Source organism: Narcine bancroftii, chromosome 1 (genome assembly GCF_036971445.1).
Source record: "Narcine bancroftii isolate sNarBan1 chromosome 1, sNarBan1.hap1, whole genome shotgun sequence".
NCBI classification, from domain to species: domain Eukaryota; kingdom Metazoa; phylum Chordata; class Chondrichthyes; order Torpediniformes; family Narcinidae; genus Narcine; species Narcine bancroftii.
This window is the reverse complement of record NC_091469.1, coordinates 389,948,561-389,969,934: the sequence shown is the minus strand read 5'-3', so window position 1 is coordinate 389,969,934 and position 21,374 is coordinate 389,948,561. Positions and strand designations below refer to the sequence as shown.

Below are 21,374 nucleotides of genomic sequence, written 5' to 3'. Positions count from 1 at the left end.
CCATGAATACCAAACATCTGAACCTTGCTGATTAACTTCCCCTGTGGGATCTCGTCAAAGGCCTTACATAGATCCATGTAGACAACATTCACAGCCTTTCCTTCATCAACATTCCTGGTAACCTCCTCAAAAAACTCTATAAGATTGGTTAAACACAACCTACAATGCACAAAGTCATGTTGACTATCCCTAATCAGTTCATGGCTATCCAAATACTTGTATATTTAATCTCTTAGAACACCTTCCAATAATTTACTTATTACTGATGTCAGGTCTTTGGCCTATAATTTCCAGGGTTACTTTTAAACTCTTCTTTAACCAATGAAACAACATGAGTTCCCCTCCTATCCTCTGACACCATGCCCATGGCTAAAGACATTTTAAATATTTCTGCCAGAGCTTCTGCAATTTCTACATTAGCCTCCTTTAAGGTCTGAAAAGATATCTTGTCAGATTCTGAGGATTTATCAACCCTTATTTGCTTTAAGGCAGCAAGCACTTCCTCCTCCTTAATCTGTATAGGTTCCATAACCTCATAATCCATATTATTTCCCTATCTCTGTTTCACACCCCTGGGTGCACTAATTTAAATATGTTTATTGTTCTTGAATACAGGACAATTCTTTAATATTGTCATTGTGGCTGGTTTCACATGTGACTCTTGCACCACAAACCTGCCAATAATTGCCAATTATTTGGCTGGAGTCATCCAACTGGAATCATGATATTCGATTATCATCTGTGTTATAGACTTTCAATCAGGTGTGAAGCACAAATATTGTGGATGCTGGAATCTTGAGCAGACAAAGAACTGATGGGTAACTCAGCAGTTTTGACAATATCCATGGGTAGAAAAGGTCAGTTAATTTTTTTTTAATAGGAGGGTTAACATCCAAAACTGAGGAGAAGCTGAACATCAGAAACTGTGGAGTGGCTCAGAGCAGATATGGTCCAAGACATGATGGCATACATAATATGGTATAAGTGTGGGAGGTGGAGAGACAGGATGAGGAAGAGAGGTGGGAAGGAAGAAAGGTTACAGAAAAACAAATTAAATACTGTTCAAGAGTAGGTAGAGATGGAAACAATGGAATCATATGGAGGTGAGCGTTAGCTAAAAATAGAAAAATCAATGTTCATGCAATTTAGTTCAAGGCTGTTCAGAAGGAATATGATTTGTTCATTTTGGCCTCACCCTAATAATGGATGAGACTGAGAACAGCCAGGGCATTGCAGGAATGGTAGGGGAGTTTAAAAAGTTGGTAACATTATCAAAAAATGAACTGATGATTACCGTAATTCCATGGATGTTATCTGACCTGCTGAGTTCTTCCAGTAATTCCTTGCCTGCTTTAAATCAGGTGTGCCTTGGCTGAGTCCAGGATATTACACTTGAGACCTTTGGTTTCACTGGAAACTAGTTTGTCAAATGAGAAGTATGTAAATAGAAGTACATAAGAGGGATCACAAAAGGTTCTTTTGCTTCATTTTTATAATCTGGGAATTTTTACAAGCATTTGCATAGTAGGTCAGATCAGATACATTATTGTCATGTAGTAAAATAGAAATGTAATGTTACACATAAGTGCCTTGAGCCTGCAATAAGGCTAAGATTCACCATAAGTATTGCATGGTGACTCTTACAGACAGAGAAGGAGAAGCAAAAGAGAGTCCCCTTAGTGTCACTGAGTGTCCGTGGATTTATCTCCAGTGTTCCTGCAGCCTCTGCAACTCAAGCCCAGATCCAAGTCACTAACACAATGGAGATGTCTTCAGCGCCTAGGTCACATCAGGAGCCCTCTTGAATCCCGATTCTGATACCTGGTTCTCATTAGGCAATCTCCAGCAGCCTGCAGTCAGATGTGAGTCCTTCGACCTCAAATCACCACCAGCCTGCAACCCATACACAAGTCAGCAACAGTTAACTGCCTGTGTGGCTCCTTCAGCCACAGAGCCCCTCACTGGTCTGCCACCATGGTCACTATCCTTTTGGTCATCTTAACTGCTTCTACTCAATGCGGGGTGCTCTCCCTTTTGCTGGTGCCCTGTGGTAGTCCAATGTTCCTCCAGAGCCTGCAATCCCTTGAGGCTCGTGCCATATATAGGTGGCTCCATCTTGGACGCAGACCCTGCAGTCACAGGTTTTTAAATAAAACATCATTAGCTCCTTTAAAATGCCGTTTAAGGCTTGATTGGAGCCATCAGCAGTTGGACTGGGTGGTAGGACACTGTGGGGCAGTGGTTTGTCTCCGCTCCCTGCTTTCATTAGGACTGCACCAGCGGCAGTGCTGCCATTACAATTTTTCTCCCACTAAGCCTATCCATAATTCTTTCCATCAGATTGCAAATCTACCCAATGCATTGTTAAAGGTGGTGTTCTTATTTACCTAATAATTATAACCAAAAAAAATAACAACTTTCTCTTGTAAAGCAGAAGACCCCTTCATGTTATTCTTTCATTCATTTATGATAGCATATCTTGTTTCTCTTCCCATCCAATTGTAAACTTTGATCTAAGATTACATACACACAGTGCTATTTTTAGACTGAATAGTAGAGATGTTTATTAGAAAAGACAGACAATTTAGCAATGCACAGCTGGTGTACAACTAACAACTCTCTAAAGGAGCAGGTAAACTCATAATTTCTATCAAATTTATTTACTTATTATGGACCATGTGAAATACATGAAATGAAACTAATATCCAACTAATTGTCAAAAATAATAAAACATTTCATATAAATGCATAAGACTGATTCATTTAAAATAGCATACAATAGGATGATTTATTACTGGAATTTATGAAACTATTTGATATTCACAGGAATGGCTACACTAATAATTTTCTTCTAACAATGTCCAAATCCAGCAGCACAGGATTACAATATTTTGTGCTTTGAACCTGCTTCTCGATTCTGTGATGTTCACACAATGCAATCCTGCACTTTTCCAGTGTAGCCAAAATCCATCAATCCTAATCTTTAGTGAACTCAATCGCTCTTTGTTTTAGTCACTCTCCGGGAGAAATGTAGTTTATCTTCATTCCAGAAATGAGTCCTAAGAACTTTTGTTTCATCCCTCCAAGGACAGTTTACTCAGCCGTATGTAAAGCAACCAGAATTATGCATTATATTCTTGCTGTAGCATCACCAAGGGCCCATTAAATGTGGAAACATCTATACACTATTTCTATTATTCTCCAGTTCCCTTTTAATGAATAGTAACATGTAATTTACTGTCCTAGATTTTATTTCTCTCTCTCTCTCTCTCTCTCTCTGTCTACATGTCTGATTTCTGTACAAGTACATACAGCTTCTTCTAAATATTAACACTTCACAATTCTTCGCCTTTAAAATATACAATAAAACCTCATTAGAACACAGTAGTTGGGGTCCAAGATTTCATACCACATTACAGCCGAGTCGCAGAACAGATGCATATATGTCAGAGTGCCCCACGCCGGCTGTCCCTGCGCCGACATTCTGCGCCGGCCACCCCTACCCTGGCGACCCCACCGGCTGCCCCTGCACCAACGTCACGTGCCGGCTGTCCCTGCCCTGTCGTCCCGCTCTGGCCGCCCCGACATCCCAGGCCAGCTGCCCCTGCCCCGACATCATGTGCCAGCCGCCCCTGCCCAAAAGTCCTATGCCAGCAGCCCCTGCCCTGATGTTCTGCACAGGCAGCCCCTACCCCGAAGTCCCACTGTACCGGGGGACAGGGGTAGCGAGGAGGGGGGCTGTCAGGCAGCAGGGAGGGTGACTGTCAGGCAGTGGGGAGGAGGCTGTCAGGCGTGGGGATGGGAGCTGTCAGGCGCGTGGAGTTGGGTCGCCGGCTAATTGTCATCATCCCACCCCTTGGCAGTTTGCGGTCCACAGACACCCACTCTATAAGCAATTCCGCAGATTAACGAATCACGTTCTAACGAGGTTTCAGTGTATTTTGTTTCTCTATTTTTTTCTCACCTCTTCCCAATTTATTATTTTCTAAGAGCTTTGCAACCACTATTGAATTGTAACTATTTCAGTCTATTTTTGACATTATTCTTGACATATACATGCCATTCCATATTATATGCACAATGTCAAAAATCATTTAAACCCAATGAAAATTGTGAGCATCTGTGGGTGAAATTGCAACCATCAGAGAATTAGTCAGGCGTAAACATGCTGGAGAAACTCAGCAGATCATGCAGCATCAAGAGGAAGTAAAGGGTAACCAATATTTTGGGCCTGAGTATTTTGTCAGGAGTAATGTTATCAGCAGAAGGTTCTCTGACTTAATGGAGAACTATTTCCATAGCACCCATTCCCAGACTTTTAACTGTACAACATGTCCCAGTACAACTAGGACATATTGCACCAGTTTAAAATGGACTCCTTCCTGACATAGGGAGACATGATAGGGATTTTTTCAAAACTGATTTCAGACTGATCAAAGCAAAGGTCTGTAATAGTGCAGAGATCAGGAGAGATTGATTGGCACATTGCTTCTGGGGGAGGTCTAGATAAGAGGATGCAAATGAAATCGGAAGAAAAATAGTGAATGATAGAAATATGGAATAGGAAAGGTTGGTTATTTAAAATCAATCGTTGACCCAATGGAATTATAATGTACTAAGTTTGAAACAGTTTAACAAGAGACGGGGAGCGGGATGGAGTAAAAAAGCGAATGGGCACTGAAAGATCAGGGTTATAATTGCAGATGGAACAAGAGGCGCAAAAGACAGTAGATATTGGAATCCGAAGCAAAAAAAATCAGCTGGAGGAACTTAGCAGGTCAAGCAGCATCAATGGGTAAAAAAGAATTGTTAATGTGTGTGTCTGAACTTACTTCAGCTTTCTCCATTTGAACAGTAATGTTTCACAAAGCAGTCATCCATCTGTGTTTGATTTCCCTTTATAGACTTGACCTTATGATGAGCATGAAATGCAGAAAATAAAATGAAAGAAGAGCAATAATGTGTTCAATCCATATTCCACAGAGGCAAAGAAGTGCCATTAGCAAAGTTATTGTAGTAAATATATTTTGATTAGTAGCTTACCCAGTTACCAATACATTTGATTAGATCCAGGACTACAGATGTAATGCTGTTTTGGCAGATTAATTCTAAACATAAAGCATCTTCTTTGTGCTCACAGAGAATTATGCCAAGCCTTGCATCAACTAAGAATTATGATGAATTCATAACTGAGCCTCCAACGGTGAAAGATCTGCAAAGGCAAAAAATAATGGATGCACAGTTTAAGTGTTATGAAAAAATGGTCAGGGATTCTTCATATAATAAACCAGGTAATTATCAACAAGGTAGCATAACATTGTTTTTAATTAACATGGTTATTTAAATAATATTAAATTATAAGCTATGCTTTCTGACACCACAGGCCTTTATTGTAATAGAACATGGGATGGATGGTTATGTTGGGATGATACACCGGCAGGAACATTAAGCATGCAGAATTGTCCTTACTACTTCGAAGACTTTGACACAACTGGTAAGAGAGATTTCTTCCACAACCTTTGCACAACACATAAGAATTCCACATCATTCCCCATTTCAGTTCACTAATTATTACAAAAGTATTTTAATTATTAAACAATCTCATTTTGCTATCTTCAGAGAAAGAAAGAACAAATTATGACAATACACATCATTCAGAAAGACTTCAAGCAAGGAGAAATTTCACCCACATTTCTAATGTTATCCACCATATTCTGAAATGAGAATTGGATTAATGTTCATTTTCTATCAAACAGATTGAAGATTTTTAGCAGTTCTTTGAGGACCTCTAAAAATTGTATTTTAATTACTTTGTTAAAATGATTCAGTTAGGTGAAGTTGAAATCACAGAGACCGAGTCATAGTCTGAAAGGAAATTTTTGATTTGCCTTTTGCAAGTAAGGTCTAGATTTAACCATCAATATTAAGGATGACCTCAAGTTTATCAGTGGTAATTTTGACTGATTATAAAGGATTCTAATTTCCATCTTGGTTTCCGGTGGTTTTTTTTATAAAAGGGAAGTTGTGTTTGCTCCTTAGAATAAAAGAGGACAATTTTTATATGAAGGAAATGAAATAATTTGTAAAGAGACTGCATTGTTGAGGGAAGTGGGGGAGGGGTGCTAGTATATAAGAAGGGATAGACAGGGTGTTTCTCAGCACACAGCCAGAAGCTTGAAGTGCTTCTATAAACTGTGAAACAAAGGAATTGTTGATCAGTATATAACATAGAACAATACAACACAGTACAGGTCATTCTGCCCTCGATGTTGTGCTGAGCCATATATTCCTTCCAAAATAAAGTGCTAAACCCTCCCTACCCTGCAACCCTCTATTTTTATTTCATCCATGTGCCTGTCTAAGAGCCTCTTAAATTCCCCCAGTGTTTCAGCCTCCACCACGGTCACTGGCAAGGCATTCCAGGCACCCACAACTCTCTGTGTAAAAACACTTAACCCTGATATCGCCCCTAAACATTCCTCCCTTCACTTTGTACACATGTCCTCTGGTGTTTGCTGATCCTTCCCTGGGAAACAGGTGCTGGCTGTCCACTCTATCTATGTCTCCCATAATCTTGCAGACCTCTATCATGTCTCCTCACATCCTTCTATGCTCCAAAGAGAAAAGTCCCAGCTCAGCTAATCTTGCCTCATAAGACTTGTTTCGCAATCCAGGCAACATCCTGGTAAATGTCCTCTGCACCCTCTCCATAGCTTCCACATCCTTCCTATAATGAGGTGACCGGAACTAAATACAATAATCTAAGTGTGATCTCACCAGAGATTTGTAGAGTTGCAATGTGACCTCTCTACTCCTGAATTCAATCCCCCTACTAATGAATCCCAGTATCCCATAGGCCTTCTTAACTATCCTATCAACTTGTGCGGTGACCTTGACGGATGTATGGATTTGAACCCCAATGTCCCTCTGTTCATCCACACTCTTAAGTAACCAATCATTAACACTATAACTCAGCCTTCTGGTTTGTCCTTGAAAAATGCATCACCTTGTAGCATGTTGAGCGCAGCGTAGAGACTGAAGCAGCAGGCTGGGTGCTCAGGTATCACAACTAACTGATTTTATCTGAATCTCACGTGTAGCCTTTAAACCCAACTCCGTTCCACCCCTTATGCACCTGTGCTTGCATCACAATGATATGAGCACGTATGTATCCTTCCGGTCTGTCCAGTAAGAGATGGTCCCCCAACGCCATCTGTGCCGAGGCTACCCCGCTGCCCACACATAACAAGTGGGACTTGTTCACAGCTGCAATTTGGTGCTTCACCACACAACCCCCCCCCCCCCACCCAGAATTGGCACCGATGGTTTTGCGATGCATCATGGGGTAGGTGTGCTGCTTTGGCAGCCCTCCTCTGCACACTGGTGGTGGGACCTGTATTAGCTGGGACAAGTCCAAGTGGGCCGATTTCAATTTGTCCATTGTGAACAGTTCCTCTTTTCCCCCAATAACAAGAGCAAAGATGGACGTGTTCCTGTTCAGGACTTTGTACAGTCCCTTATAAGGCTGATGAAGGGAAGTCTGTGCATGAATATAGTCTCAAGAGGCCAAGTCTAGGGGTAACTGCAGGGCAGCTGACCATGGCACGATGGCAGTGGTGATGCAAGTGAACCCAGCTTGTGCCGCAACCTCTCGGGAAGGGCTGCAGTGTCTGTGCCCTGCTTGGTCGAAGATGGGAGGAACTGTCCAAGAACTGAAATGGTCTTGCCATAGATCGGATAAGCAGAGAAGGTGCCGAGTTCATCCCCAGTAGCATTCAAGGTAGTTTGTTCATCCAGTTGGGCCTTCTGAGGTGTTCCATCAACACTGCCTTGAGATGGTGATGGAACCTTTCAACTAGGCCATTTGTTTGTGGGTAGTAGGCCATGGTACTATGAAGCTGGGTGCCCAGGAGTTTTGAGAGCTCCGTCAACAGGGCAGAGGTGAATTGGCCACCCCAGTCTGTCATAATGTCTGCCAGTATACCAAAGCGGGAAACCCAGGTGGAGAGGAAAGTCCTTGTGAATGTCTCTGTAGTAGTGTCTAGTATGGGTATGGCCTCCGGCCCATGAGTGTACCTGTCCACCATTGTGAGCAGGTAGCACGATCCTCGGGAAACTGGCAAGGGCCCAACAAAGTCAATGTATATGTGCTGGAACCTGCGGGAAGGATAGTTGGAGTCATGTAGCTGATGTCTGGTATGTCACTGGATCTTGGCCACCTGGCAGTCTGTGCATGTCTTTGCAGATTCTGTGATCTGCTTACACAGGCCATGCCAGATGAATTTTGCTGACACCAGTCGCTCTGTTGTGCAGATTGAGGGCTGCGGGATTCCGTGGATCATGTCAAAAAGTGTCCTCCTCCATTGGGCGGGGATGAGAGGGCGGGGCTGGTCAGTGGAAACATCACAGAGGAGCGTTGAGCCGTCAACATCAAGCAGGATATCTTGGAGTTGCAAACCCATGATTGCTGTATTGAACTATTTTTAGGCATCTCGTAACTTCTGCTCTGTTAATTAGGCATTATAAATGTTGGTTGAAATGCTATTGATGAACATAGGAAAGGTCTTTCCCTCTCCCTCTGGGGATCTAGCAATGTTAAATATAACATAAAAGGTTGAGATGACACACAGGATATTTGTTTTCACCAAACCTGAGAGACAATGGAAGAGCAGGTTGATCTTGTTACAACAGTGTCCATAATTGTGGTGAAATAAACAGGGCAAGATTGTGAGGATATAGTATGAAGATGCTTCCGTAACTGAAGAAATATAGTTTTCAGGAAAGGCTGACTAGCCTGTGGCTGTTTTCTGTTTCAAACGAGGTTCAATTCAGGTGTATAAAATTATAGACAATGTAACTGGAAAGGATGTTTACCTCATATGGCCGAAAGTATGATAGCAAGTTAAGTGAAAGGTTAAGTGTAAGGTTGAAATATTGAAGTAGAAATTAGAAAAGAAAAAAATCCTAATGACTGGTAAAAGGTGATGGAAGTATTTAAAGGTGAAGAGTTTTGGACCAAAAGCTGGAAGTGAGGTTACCCTAAAGTTCTGTTATGAGTGTATAGCTTGTTGAGGAGCTAAATTTATCCAGTGAGAGGAGTGCATAAATAATTCACACTTAAGTGTATGTTAATTCAAATAATAATGTATCTCTCTCCATCTTGGCCAGTCAGTCAATGTTCTCTGATCCTTTCGCCCTTGCTGCAGAAATACTGATTGTTATGCATCTATCTAATAGTTCATTAACTATCGCAATTGGGACATTAAATCCCCTCTGAAAATACTGATCACTATTATTTCTGTACAAATATAAATGCTAAAAATTTAAAGAAGTGACAAATGCATTTCATCACGACCTGATCCCATTTAATAAGTTAAAGACATTTTGATTTTCTGTGTGAGTGTATTTGTGTGTGTGTGTGTGTGTGTGTGTGTGTGTGTGTGTGTGTGTGTGTGTGTGTGTGTGTGTGTAAGTGTGTGTGTGAGTGAGTGTGTGTGAGAGTTTGTGTGAGTGTGTGTGTGTGAGTGTGTGTGAGTGTGTGTGAGTGTCTGTGTGTGTGATTGTGTGTGTGTGAGAGTGTGTGTATGTGTGTGAGTGTGTGTGTGAGTGAGTGTGTGTGAGTGTGCGTGAGTGTGTGTGTGTGTGTGTGATTGTGTGTGTTTGAGAGTGTGTGTGTGTGAGTGTGTGTGTGAGTGTGTGTGTGTGAGTGTGTATGAGTGTGTGTGAGTGTGTGTGTGAGTTTGTGTGAGTGTGTGTGTGAGTGTGTGTGTGAGTGTGTGTGAGTGTGTGTGTGTGAGTGTGTGTGTGAGTGTGTATGAGTGTGTGTGATTGTGTGTGAGTGTGTCTGTGTGAGTTTGTGTGAGTGTGTGTGTGAGTGTGTGTAAGTGTGTGTGTGAGTGAGTGTGTGTGAGTGTGTGTGTGAGTTTGTGTGAGTGTGTGTGTGAGTGAGTGTGTGTGAGTGTGTGTGTGAGTTTGTGTGAGTGTGTGTGTGAGTGTGTGTGTGAGTGTGTGTGAGTGTGTGTGTGTGAGTGTGTCTGTGTGAGTTTGTGTGAGTGTGTGTGTGTGAGTGTGTGTAAGTGTGTGTGTGAGTGAGTGTGTGTGAGTGTGTGTGAGTGAGTGTGTGTGAGTGTGTGTGTGTGTGAGTTTGTGTGAGTGAGTGTGTGTGAATGTGTGTGTGTGAGTTTGTGTGAGTGTGTGTGTGTGAGTGTGTATGAGTGTGTATGAGTGTGTGTGAGTGAGTGTGTGTGAGTGTGTGAGTGTGAGTTTGTGTGAGTGTGTGTGTGAGCTTGTGTGAGTGTGTGTGTGAGTGTGTGTGAGTGTCTGTTTGTGAGTGTGTGAGTGTGTGTGTGAGTGTGTGTGAGTGTGCATGATTAAAATCATGTGTGTGTGTGTAACTGAAATCATTTACAAGAAAGCAGTCTACATCATAAAAGATACTCTTCACCATGGCCACACTCTATTCTACTTACTAACTTCAGCTAGAGATACACAAGGTTCAAGAACCATTTTCTTTCTGAAGGTCTTAAACTATTCTGGACAGATGCAAAAATCTATATCTATCCATCTATATATCTACCAGCCTGTCTTCCTGCCTGTCTGTCTATCTGACTGTCTGTTCATTTATTTATCAAGTTGTTTATTCATCTGTTTATTTATGTATATATTTGTTTTGTTCATTAATTTATCTATTTGTTCCATTTATTGATCTTGTTACTGCTTTATTTGTCTATATATTTATTATTTACTTATCTATTTATTTTTCCTTTGCATTTATCATATTTTTTACTTTATGTTTTAATTAAATGTAAATTGTTGCTTCTGTGTTTTATTTATCTGGGAGATACTCCAAAGAAGATTTTCAATGCGTCTGCATATTGTACTAATGTAAATGATAATAAGATCTTCATTCATTCATTCACTCATTCATTTATTATCAGGAAATTAATACAGGTGAAAGTGTTTCTTTGCTAGCAAGTTTTCTTTTTTCTTTTTGTTGATACGACCTGCTGTGTGAATGGGGATGTTTTGAAAGAGTCAGGAAAGGGTTGGATTGATTTTGGACCATAAGAGATTAGAGGTACAGAGGGAATATCCCTTGTCTTTCTGGGAAAAGTTGATGTTGACGAATGAGGAAATTGTGACATTGGAGGGATAATGACAAAGGGGAGATATAGAGAAGTATGAGAGAAACACGATAGGCTGCAGATGCTCCGACTGTAGAAATGCTGAAGGAACTCAGACAGTCTGAACCAGACCGGCTAAGTTCCTCCAGCATCTCCATGTGTTTGATACAAAGAAGACTGGCCAGAGCAAGGTCACTGCATGGAGCACATCTGAAGTTACTAAGGGTTGAACTTTGGAGACTCTGCCTTTCAATCCTCGAATCCTTCCTTGACATTGTAGACTGTAGTTGAGGCAGAGGACTGGAGGTTTTTCAAATGATGCATCACATTTTATAACAGAGGATGAAGCCAGTGACAACAGATCAAGCGGATGATCATCGATGATGGGGAAATGTTCAGGTTGAGATATTTGTCCTTTGATCCTGACCATGAAACATGAGTGCATCAGCCAATAGTTTCCCTAATCAATCTGAATTAGCTTTAGTGACTTCGCTAAAGAACTAAACATTGTCTTGACTTAAAATACACCAATCACGAAATGACAAAGTAGAAAGACACTTCAGATTTAATCAGAATCAAAATCAGGCACAAATGCTGGAGGAATTCAACTGGTCAGGCAGCATCCATGGTGTTAATGTTTTGGGCCAAAACTCTTCAGCAGTAATAGCAAGAAGGAGGGCAGATGCCTGAATAAAATGGTGGGTGGGGGGAGGGGGAGGAACACAAGCTGGCAGGTGACAGGTGTGATGCATGATCAATTGCACAAAGACTGAAGTAATCGAAACTGAAGGCTTTTATTTGCAAGAGGTGGACATTATCCCTGTGTTGGTCGCTCACACTGACCTGGACTCGAACTGGGGACAGGCTTGTGGCATGACAGCCTTTATGGGGGAAAAAGGGGAGGAGTCAGGAGCCAACCAGTGAGAGCAGGGTCAAACAGGAAAGATCATGTAATTTACATATAACGAATATGTACAATAGTGGTTTCACCACAAGTTGAACACAGGTGGGAGGGGGAAGAAATGGGAAAAAAAAAGTAAGAATGCTAAGAGGGGAGCAAGAGGGGTGGGTTGGGAAAACAAGTGTGGACCTTACTGGAAATTGATGTTGAATTTGATTTCATCTGGTGGGAGATTTGTGTGTGAGCACAGTTTGGCAGTGAAATAGTCCATGCACAGATATATCGGTATGGGAATGTAAAGTGGAAATGAAGTTGCTGGTCACTGGGAGATCCTGGCTGTTGTAGTGAAGAGAGCAAAGGTGCTCCATGAAGTGGCTCCCCCCAATCTGAATCCGGTCTCCCCGATGTAGAGAAGGTTGCACCAAGAGAACTGGATGCTGTAAATGATCCCCAGAGATTCATTTGGAAGGATTATTGAAGCCCAACAGTGGGAGGTAGAGCACCTAGCAACCCCCAGCTCCAGAAGACTGAGAGCAGTGAAGAAACTATGCCACTTCACCTTCACCAACTCTGGGAGAAGGTGAGCTGTGTAGAGGCTATCACCACCTCCCCCCCCCCCCCCCCCCCCCAGCCAAGCTCAAGACACCAAGAACAGTACAGAGCCCATTGTCCCCTAGGAATGTTGCCAGTTCACCCCCAGCAACAACACTAGCTTTGTCCAAGAAGGCCTCTGTCCCAGAGGAAGATCATCCCCTGTTGCTGACCCCAAAATCAGTGCTACAGTTCACCAAAGCAGTGGGCATGAGAGCTCAGGCTGATTGACATTAGACTAAAAGGGTTGCGAACTGGAGACTCCTATAAACAACAACAGAGATTAAAACAGCAATCCTCAACATGCGTCATGTCAAATGCATGATGCAATGTGTAAATGCCTTGAAATACCTTGCCAAATTCGAGGCAGACGTGATTTTCATGCAAGAGTTTGTGCTGCCACACCTCAGGAACTATCAGAAGTGGTTGAGATGGCCTATGGGTTTTCTGTATGGTCAGGAAAGAATGTTTGTCATGCATTCAGTCTAGGTTTCTTGCTGCAAAGAGGTAACTTTGTAATCTCCCAGTTTAAAGAGGCGTTTGTGGACGACTCCTTGCAGTGGGCCTAATGTACCTTGACACCCCACACTGGCTGATCAATATGTGTGACTCATTTGTGCGAAGCTGGCTGTCTCCAACAGTTCCCACCATTGCTGGCGACGTCATTGTCTTCAAATACATCATTGAAGTGGCTACACGATCTGGCAGTGATGTCAGCACACTGTACAGCTCTTCCAAACTCCTGATGGAGATAATTAAGGAAACGTAGCTGTGAGATGCCTTCAGCAACCCTGCAGGTGGAACACAGCCACAATCCAAATGGTCGAGATTGGATGTTTCAGTCCGGTCTTGGATAGATTTTGTCTTCATGTTGAAAGCTGTCGCCGTCAGAACCACCAATGGCATGCTGGTTTTCTTCTCTGACAATTGTCTCCATCATGCTTCCTGTCACCTACAGGAGGGCCAGAAGGCAGTCAGGGAAACATAGAAGCTGAGCATTAAATTGCTCACCCCAGAGAATGTAGAAGAACTAAAGAAGGAGTACATTGGTTAGGGAACTGTGAAACACATCTTTGACTCCCAGTGACCTGGTGGGAAGTGACTAAGGAGAACCTCAAAAGGTTCATTATCCTGAAAAATATCCTTGGAGAGCAAGACAGAAGCAGGAGGAACTGAGCTAACTCCTGACTGACCTGTAGCAACTCATCCATCTGCATGGAAAGAGGTGAATGTGAAAGAGGAACTCCGAGAAGTGAAGAGCTTGCAGGCTGCACTGATTCATCTTCTGATTCAGAGTCTACACAGAGAGCAGAATGAAATGTGCTCACAGTCCTTCTTCCCAAAGGTTCGTAGAAGTTCTGTGATCCACAGTCTTAAAGAAGAGGATGGCTCAGTCACATGCATACCGACAGACATACAGAGGATCTGCATATCCTTTAATTCCAAACTAAGGCTGGAGACAGAAATGTTTTCAAAAACTTCCTGTTGTCTATCACAGAGGTCTTAAGCAACAGCAAGGAGGAGAGTCTGGACCAGCCAATTACCCTGGGGAGCTGATGGACTCCATCCATTCCTATGGGTCGAGAAAGACATCCAGAAGTGGTGGCTTTCTGGCAGAATTGTACATGGCTCTGTGGGGCTGGATGGGTCTGGACATGCTGGAACTATACAACACTATGCTCCTGCAGGCAGCATGTAAAGTCCATGAGGAAGGGTATCATCACCCTCATCTTCAAACAGAAGGGGGAGAAAGAGGATATCAGGAATTGGAAATCCATATCATTTTTAAGCATTGACTACAAAGTCCTGTCCAAGGCCTCGCAAATTGAATCATTTTCCCTGGGGAAGGTGATCCACCCATTCTAAACCTGCATGGTTCCCAGGCAGGATTATCTCTGACAGCGTTGTGCTGCTCAAAGATACCATCACCTACGTATAAGACCAGTGGGGGGGTGGTGGTGGACACCTGCCTGGTCAGCCTAGACCAGGAGAAGGCTTTCAACCAGATATCGCACACATACATGATGGATATCCTCTCCAAAATGGGCTTTGGGAGTGAATTCAGAATTGGATTAAACTGCTCTGCATGGACATCCGTAGTGCAGTTCAAATCAATGGGTTGGAAACAGATAACTTCCCCTTTAAATCTGGAGTCAGGGAGGGTCGCCCACTCTCTCCAATCTTACTTGAGTGCAGCATAGATCCCTGTACTAAATCCATCAAGAAGGATAAGGGCATAAGAGGAATGATGGTGGAGGCACTCATTTCAAGGTCTCCTTGTAAATGGACGTTGTCGCTATCTTCTGTTCACACACACAGTTGGTCTGCATCTGTATCCATTTTGAGTGTGTATTGGGTGCCTGGGTAAACTGGAAGAAGAGTGAGGAAATGCTCTTCAGTAATTGGCCTTCCCAGTCCACCATCCCCTTCACTGTCAGACCAGACTACCTGAAGGTATTAGGGATCTGGTTTGGAGGAGCCTACGTGTGTAACAAGAATTGGTCGGAGCAGATCGCCAAAGTTCATTAGAAATTGGGTCTGTGGGTGTGGTTCTCCCTCTCAATAACAAGGAAGAACCTGGTTATTGGGTGCAAGATGCACTCGGTGCTGCTCTACATGGTGGAGGTGTGGCGCATCCCCTACACGTCTGCCCTGGCAGTCACCAGAATAGCCTTCTGGATCATATGGGGATCCAAGATGGGAAGGGTCCAAAGGGTCATCATGTTCAAGTCACTAGACAATGGGGGCAAGTACATATCCAACACAGCCCTCATTCTGATGTTCTATGTGCCCCAGGTGTTGTGAAGGATGGACCTGGTCGTGTTGCTGTGCAATGTCCCAGTAAGCTGGGCTTTGCCACACCACCTATCCTTCATGGAAAAGTTGTTCTAGGTGAACACCTTTGACCACAAGGCCATCAGTGGGAGACAAGGACTTGGTGGGGTGGATCCCTCAACAGACCGTCCAGGTCATCTGCCGGAATACCTCGTCAACAATGCTCACAAACAAGCACCAGGACTTGGCCTGGCTGGAGGTGAGGAGCCCTCCCACTCAGATTTTTCCTGTGCAGCCGGAGGATCACCCAAAATGCATGCTGTCTCTGAGATGAGACAGTCACCCACCACTTTGCAGAATGCAGCTTTGCTAAGGGTGCATGGAGAAGGATGCAAGGATCTTTATCATATTTCATCACTTACAGCATCGTAGCAGAGGTCTCTCTAATTTACAGCTGCTCCTGGAGACACACACAGGTTCAGACATCCTGAACTGCATGAAGACCATTAACTCAGTGAAAGATGCACTTTGGTCTGCCTGAAACTTGTTGATATTTCAGCACACAGAGATGTCGGTGAGATAATGCTGACAACTGGCACGTTCCAGGCTGCAGGAGTATATGCTGAGGGATGCACGGAAGCTTGGTGTAGCCAATGCAAGGGCACTGTGGGGAAGGACCATAGACTCGAGTCCTCCCATTACTAAGACGATAGAGCCAAGGGGAAGCCCCTCATATATCATAAGGGAGTGTACAAGATGCATCGATATAGTTAGTTAAGAGAGTGGACAAGGGTCTGGAAGATTCAGTACAATGTTGGTAAATAAAACAATAGAAGCATAGAATGATACAGCACAGAAAACAGGCCATCTGGCCCTTATAGTCTGATCCGACCATTATTCCGCTAGTCCCATTGAACTGCTCCCATTCCATAACCATCCAGACCTCTCCCATCCATGTATCTATCCAATTTATTCTTAAAACCTAAGATCGAACCCACATTCACCCCATCAGATGGCAGCTCATTCTACACTCCCATTACTCTCTGAGTGAAGAACTTTCTTCTAATGTTCGACCTAAACCTTTCTCCTTTCAGCTTAAAACCATGACCTCTCATATTTATCTCCCCCAATCTAAGTGGAAAAAGCCTTCTCACATTCACTCTGTTTATACCTCTCATAATCTTGTAAACCTTTATCAATTCTCCCCTCATTCTTCTTTGCTCCAAGGAATAAAGTCCTAACATGTTTAACCTTTCCCTGTAACTCATCTCCTGAAAACCTGGTAAGATCCTAATATATCTTCTCTGCACTCTTCAAATCTATTTAAATAGATTTACTGTGTATGTCATACCTTGGTTTCCCCTTCCAAAATGCATCACCTCACACTTGTCTGCATTAAACTCCATCTGCCATTTTTTGGCCCATTCTCCGAGTTGGTCCAATTCTCTCCACAAGCTTTGAAAATCTTCCTCCTTGTCCACAATGTCTCTTATCTTTGTGTCATCAGAAAGCATGCTAAACAAATTTCCCACATTATCATCCAGATCATTGATAAAGACAACAAACAACAATGGCCCAAACGCAGATCCCCGAAACACACCACTAGTCACAGGCCTCCAGTCTGAGAAGCAACAAACCACTACACTCTCTGCTTTCTCCCACACGGCTGATTTCAAATCCAATTTACAGCCTCTCCATGGTTACCTAATGTCTTCACCTTCTGAACTAACCTCCCATGTGGGACCTTGTCAAAGGGTTTATTAAAGTCCATGTAGATAACATCCACAGCATTTCAAAAAACTCTACAAGATTTGATAAACACAACCTACCATGCACAAAGCCATACTGACTGACTTAAGTAAATTTAAAAAATTCTGTAGACACTGTGGATGAAGTAATTTAAAAAAATGCTGGAGAAGTTCAGCAGTTCAAACAGTGTCCTTTATATAGCAAAGGTAAAGCTGACTGTCCTTAATCACTCTTGGCTGTTCAAATGTGAGGCCATTCACTTTGATGAAAAAATTTAAAATCTGATTATTATTTAAATAGTAAGTGATTGCAGCATGATGACATGCAGGAGGACTTGGGAGTGCTTGTACATGAATCGCAAAAGGTTAGTTATCAGGTGCATCGAGTTATCAAGAAGTCTAATGTAATGATAGAGATCATGGTTGCAATGCAGCTAGCAATGTCTTACTGTTTGATTATATTTGGCTGCAACCAGGGGCTGACACAGAGCAGGGCACTGCAGAATGTAGATCTGTAATGAAGTCTTGCAACCTCATAACATACCTCATGGTGCTGTTTACAACAACTTTAGGGTAAAGAATATTTTCCTTCATCCATGTGTTGTCTAAGAACTCACACATGCAAATACAAGAATGAAACATAGTGTCAGAAGTGGGATGAAGGAAATTAGAAGGAAATACTTTAAAAGGTAAAATCTTAAGTCAGCAACTAATCAGTGAAGAGAAGCTAATGAAGTGGAAAAAATGGAAGGATTACACCCACCTGTGAGATTTCAGTTGACAGGTAATGTGGCTGAAAATTGGAACAGATCTAAACAGCAGTTAGTGGCAGTTGGAGCTGACGAGAAAAATTATAAAGTGAAAGCGTCAGTTTTCTTACATATTGTGGGAGATGAAGCCCTGGAGGTGTATAATAACTTCACATTTGCTGCTGAAGGAGACAAAATGAAACTGGAAAAGTAATGGAGCAGTTTGAGGCATACTGCATACCTAAACATAACGTGAGAGGCACAGATTTTTCATGTGTGTACAGAAAATGGAAGAAAGTATTGATCTGTATGTGACTAAATGAGAAACAGAAGCAAAACGTGTGAATTTGGTGGACTAACTGACTTGCTGATAGAGACAGACTTGTGTGTGGTATTCCAGATAATAGTCTAAGGGAAAGATTGCTAAGAGAGCAAACTCTAGATCTGGAAAAAGCCATAGCACTCTGTAGAGCTACAGAAACTGTAAAATTGCAGGCAAAAGAGCTGTTCAGTGAAACTAGCTGCAACGTGGATGCAGCGAGCAAGAACAGACATAAACCGTTTAACAAAGAGTGTCCTAAAGTGGAAAGAAAGGCATGGCCAATGAACAAAAATGAAAAGGACAATCAAAAGCCATGTCAACAATGGGGTACACAATACCTACCACAAAAGTGTCCAGCATATGATAACACATGCTATACATGCAACAAAAGCAACTATTATGCCCATTGCTGTAGAAACCAAAGCAAGGTTCATGTAGTAAATGTAAGGGAGATAGAGGAATTCTATGTAGATGTTGTGACTGAAAACCAGAAAGAAAACAGAGACTGGATATTGAGATGAAAAGTGAATGACATATACATTTCAGTTAAATTGGATACTGGAGCACAAATCAATGTAATATCAGTGACTGATTTTAAGATTAGACCCAGACCAAAGATGTACGGAACAAAAGTGAAGGTGACAGGATATTCAGGTACTGATATACCAGTGCAAGGAGAATCCATGGTCAAAGAAAGACATGTTAACATTCATGGTGATACCAAAGGATGTGTAGGCCATACTACGTTTAATAGCCTGTGAGAAACTGAACCTGGTGAAAAGATCCTCATTGTGGCAAGCGAAGGAGAGACAGTCTATGATGAACTCATGAAAGAGTACAATGACCTATTTCAGGGTCTAGGCTGCCTTCCAGGAGAACATAAGATCAGAGTGGATAAATGTGTTCCACTGATAATACATCCATGCAGAAAAGTTCCATTTGCGCTTCAAAAGCAGCTAAAGGCAGAGTTAGACAGGATGGAAAGCCTGAACATGATTCAGAAGATAGATGAGTCAACAGAGTGGGTGATTTCACTCATTGTTGTGCACAAAAAGAATGGAAAGCTTAGAATTTGCCTGGATCAAAGAGATCTAAATAGAGCAATAAAGAGAGAACACTTTAAGCTTCTGATGTGTGAAGAAATCATGTCACAGTTTGCAAATCCAAAGTTTTTCAGCAAGTTAGATGCATTATCAGGATTTTGGAATTTGTAATTGGATAAAGCAAGTTCAAGACTGTGCATGTTCATAGTCCATTTGGCAGATGCAGATTCTTAAGGTTACCATTTGGAATTGTCTCATCTCCTGAAGTGTATTACAAAATTATTCATATGGTCTATGAGCACCTGGATGGAGTTGATACCTCAATAGATGACATCATAGTATGGGGAACCATGAGAATGGAGCATGATGAGAGGTTAAAGAAAGTGCTGGAAGCAACAAGGAAAGTAAATCTGAAGCTTAATAGAGAGAAATGCCATTTTGGGGTGACAGAACTAACATTTGTATAAGATATTATTGTTAGTGAGGGCATCAGACCAGATCCCAGAAAGGTATCTGCCATTGTGAACATTCCAAGGTCACAAAACAAAAAAGACATATAGAGGTTTAATGGAATGGTCAACTATATGGGTAAGTTCCTATCCAGCCTCTCAGTAAAGATGGCTCCATTGAGAAGACTAACAGAAAAGAACATTGAATGGGAGTGGAATCACGAGCATGAAAAGTCATGGAGGGAACTAAAGAAACTGCTCACAGAGGAATCATTTCTGAGGGTTTACGACCCAGCGAGACCCATCAAGATATCATCAGATGCATCACATAGTGGACTCGGTGCAGTTCTTCTGCAAAAATATGATAACTGGCAACCCATTGCATATGCATCATGCACATTGACAGGCGTGGGGATGCAACACACTCAAATTGAAAAGGAGCTGCTCTGCATCACATACTCCTGTGAAAGATTTCATCAGTTTGTGTCAGGACAAGCAATCAGTGTAGAGACTCACCATAAGCCCTTGATTGTATTGTTCCAAAAGCCATGAAATGAATGTCTACTGAGAATACAAAGAATGATGATTAGGCTGCAACACTATACACTCAATGTGGCGTACACTCTGGGTAAGCTAATGTACACAGCAGACACGTTGTCTAGAGCTGTTTGACCAAGAGAGCCCGCAAACACCAAAATGGATGAAGACGTGAACATCTTTGAGGACATGATCACAAGTGCACTGCCCATATTAGATGCAAAAATGGAGCTCATAAAGTCAGAGACAAACAAAGATGAAACACTGAGAAAAAAACATCTGAAATGGATGGCCCAACATGAAGCAGGACCACTCACCTGACGTTTCAGTGTTCCGGAACTGCAGGGCAGAACTATAAGTGGTTGAGGACATCATCTACAAAGGAAGCAAAATCCTTATCCCAACGTTTCTGAGAAAAGAGATGCTAAAAATTATCCATGGAGGTCATATCAGAATCGAAAAGTGTAAGAAAAGAGCACAAGAGGTGATGTACTGGCCAAGAATCAACAACGATATAACAAATTAATTATCCAACTATACAATATGCCAGAAATAACAAGCAAGCAATCCTGCAGAACCACTAAAGCCACGCCCAGCACCATACAGAACTTACCAGAAGGTAAGTACTGACCTATTCAAATGTCAAGGGAATTACTACCTTGTCGTCACAGACTATTAGTCCCTGTATCCAGAGGTGCGTAGACTGAACACCACCACTACTGCAGATGCTGTAATAACAGGTATGAAAGCCATATTCTCCAGACATGGCATGGCAAGCGAGGTCTTCACAGACAATAGACCCCAGTTTTGCAATTTAAAGTTCTGACATTTTGCCAAAGAGTGGGACTTTGTACACACCACATCAAGTCCTCATTTTCCACAGTCCAATGATCTAGTGGAAAAATCAGTACAGACAGTAAAAAGACTGATGAACAAGGCAAAAGACAATGGAACGGATTTCTAGCAGAGCATGCTAGTATGCCGCACAAAGCCGCTCGATTGTGGTTTGTCACCAGCTCAATTTCTTATGGGACATAGGCTAAGATCAAACTTACCCATTAAGGAGAACCTCCTAAAAACAAAAGAGGGGGAGAAACTAAGGAAGTTAAAAGAACAACATAAAGAATAACAAAAGTA

General features: G+C 42.3%; 1 protein-coding gene across 1 annotated transcript in view; it reads left to right on the top strand.

The window, feature by feature from the left end:
- The window catches only part of calcr (calcitonin receptor), a 175,226-nt gene that overhangs the window by 53,281 nt on the left and 100,571 nt on the right, over positions 1-21,374 (top strand). The window contains exons 2-3 of the mRNA XM_069929191.1: positions 5,140-5,290; positions 5,383-5,493. Of these exons, the coding sequence (XP_069785292.1) occupies positions 5,140-5,290; positions 5,383-5,493 (262 nt within the window). The remainder of the gene's footprint in view (positions 1-5,139; positions 5,291-5,382; positions 5,494-21,374) is intronic.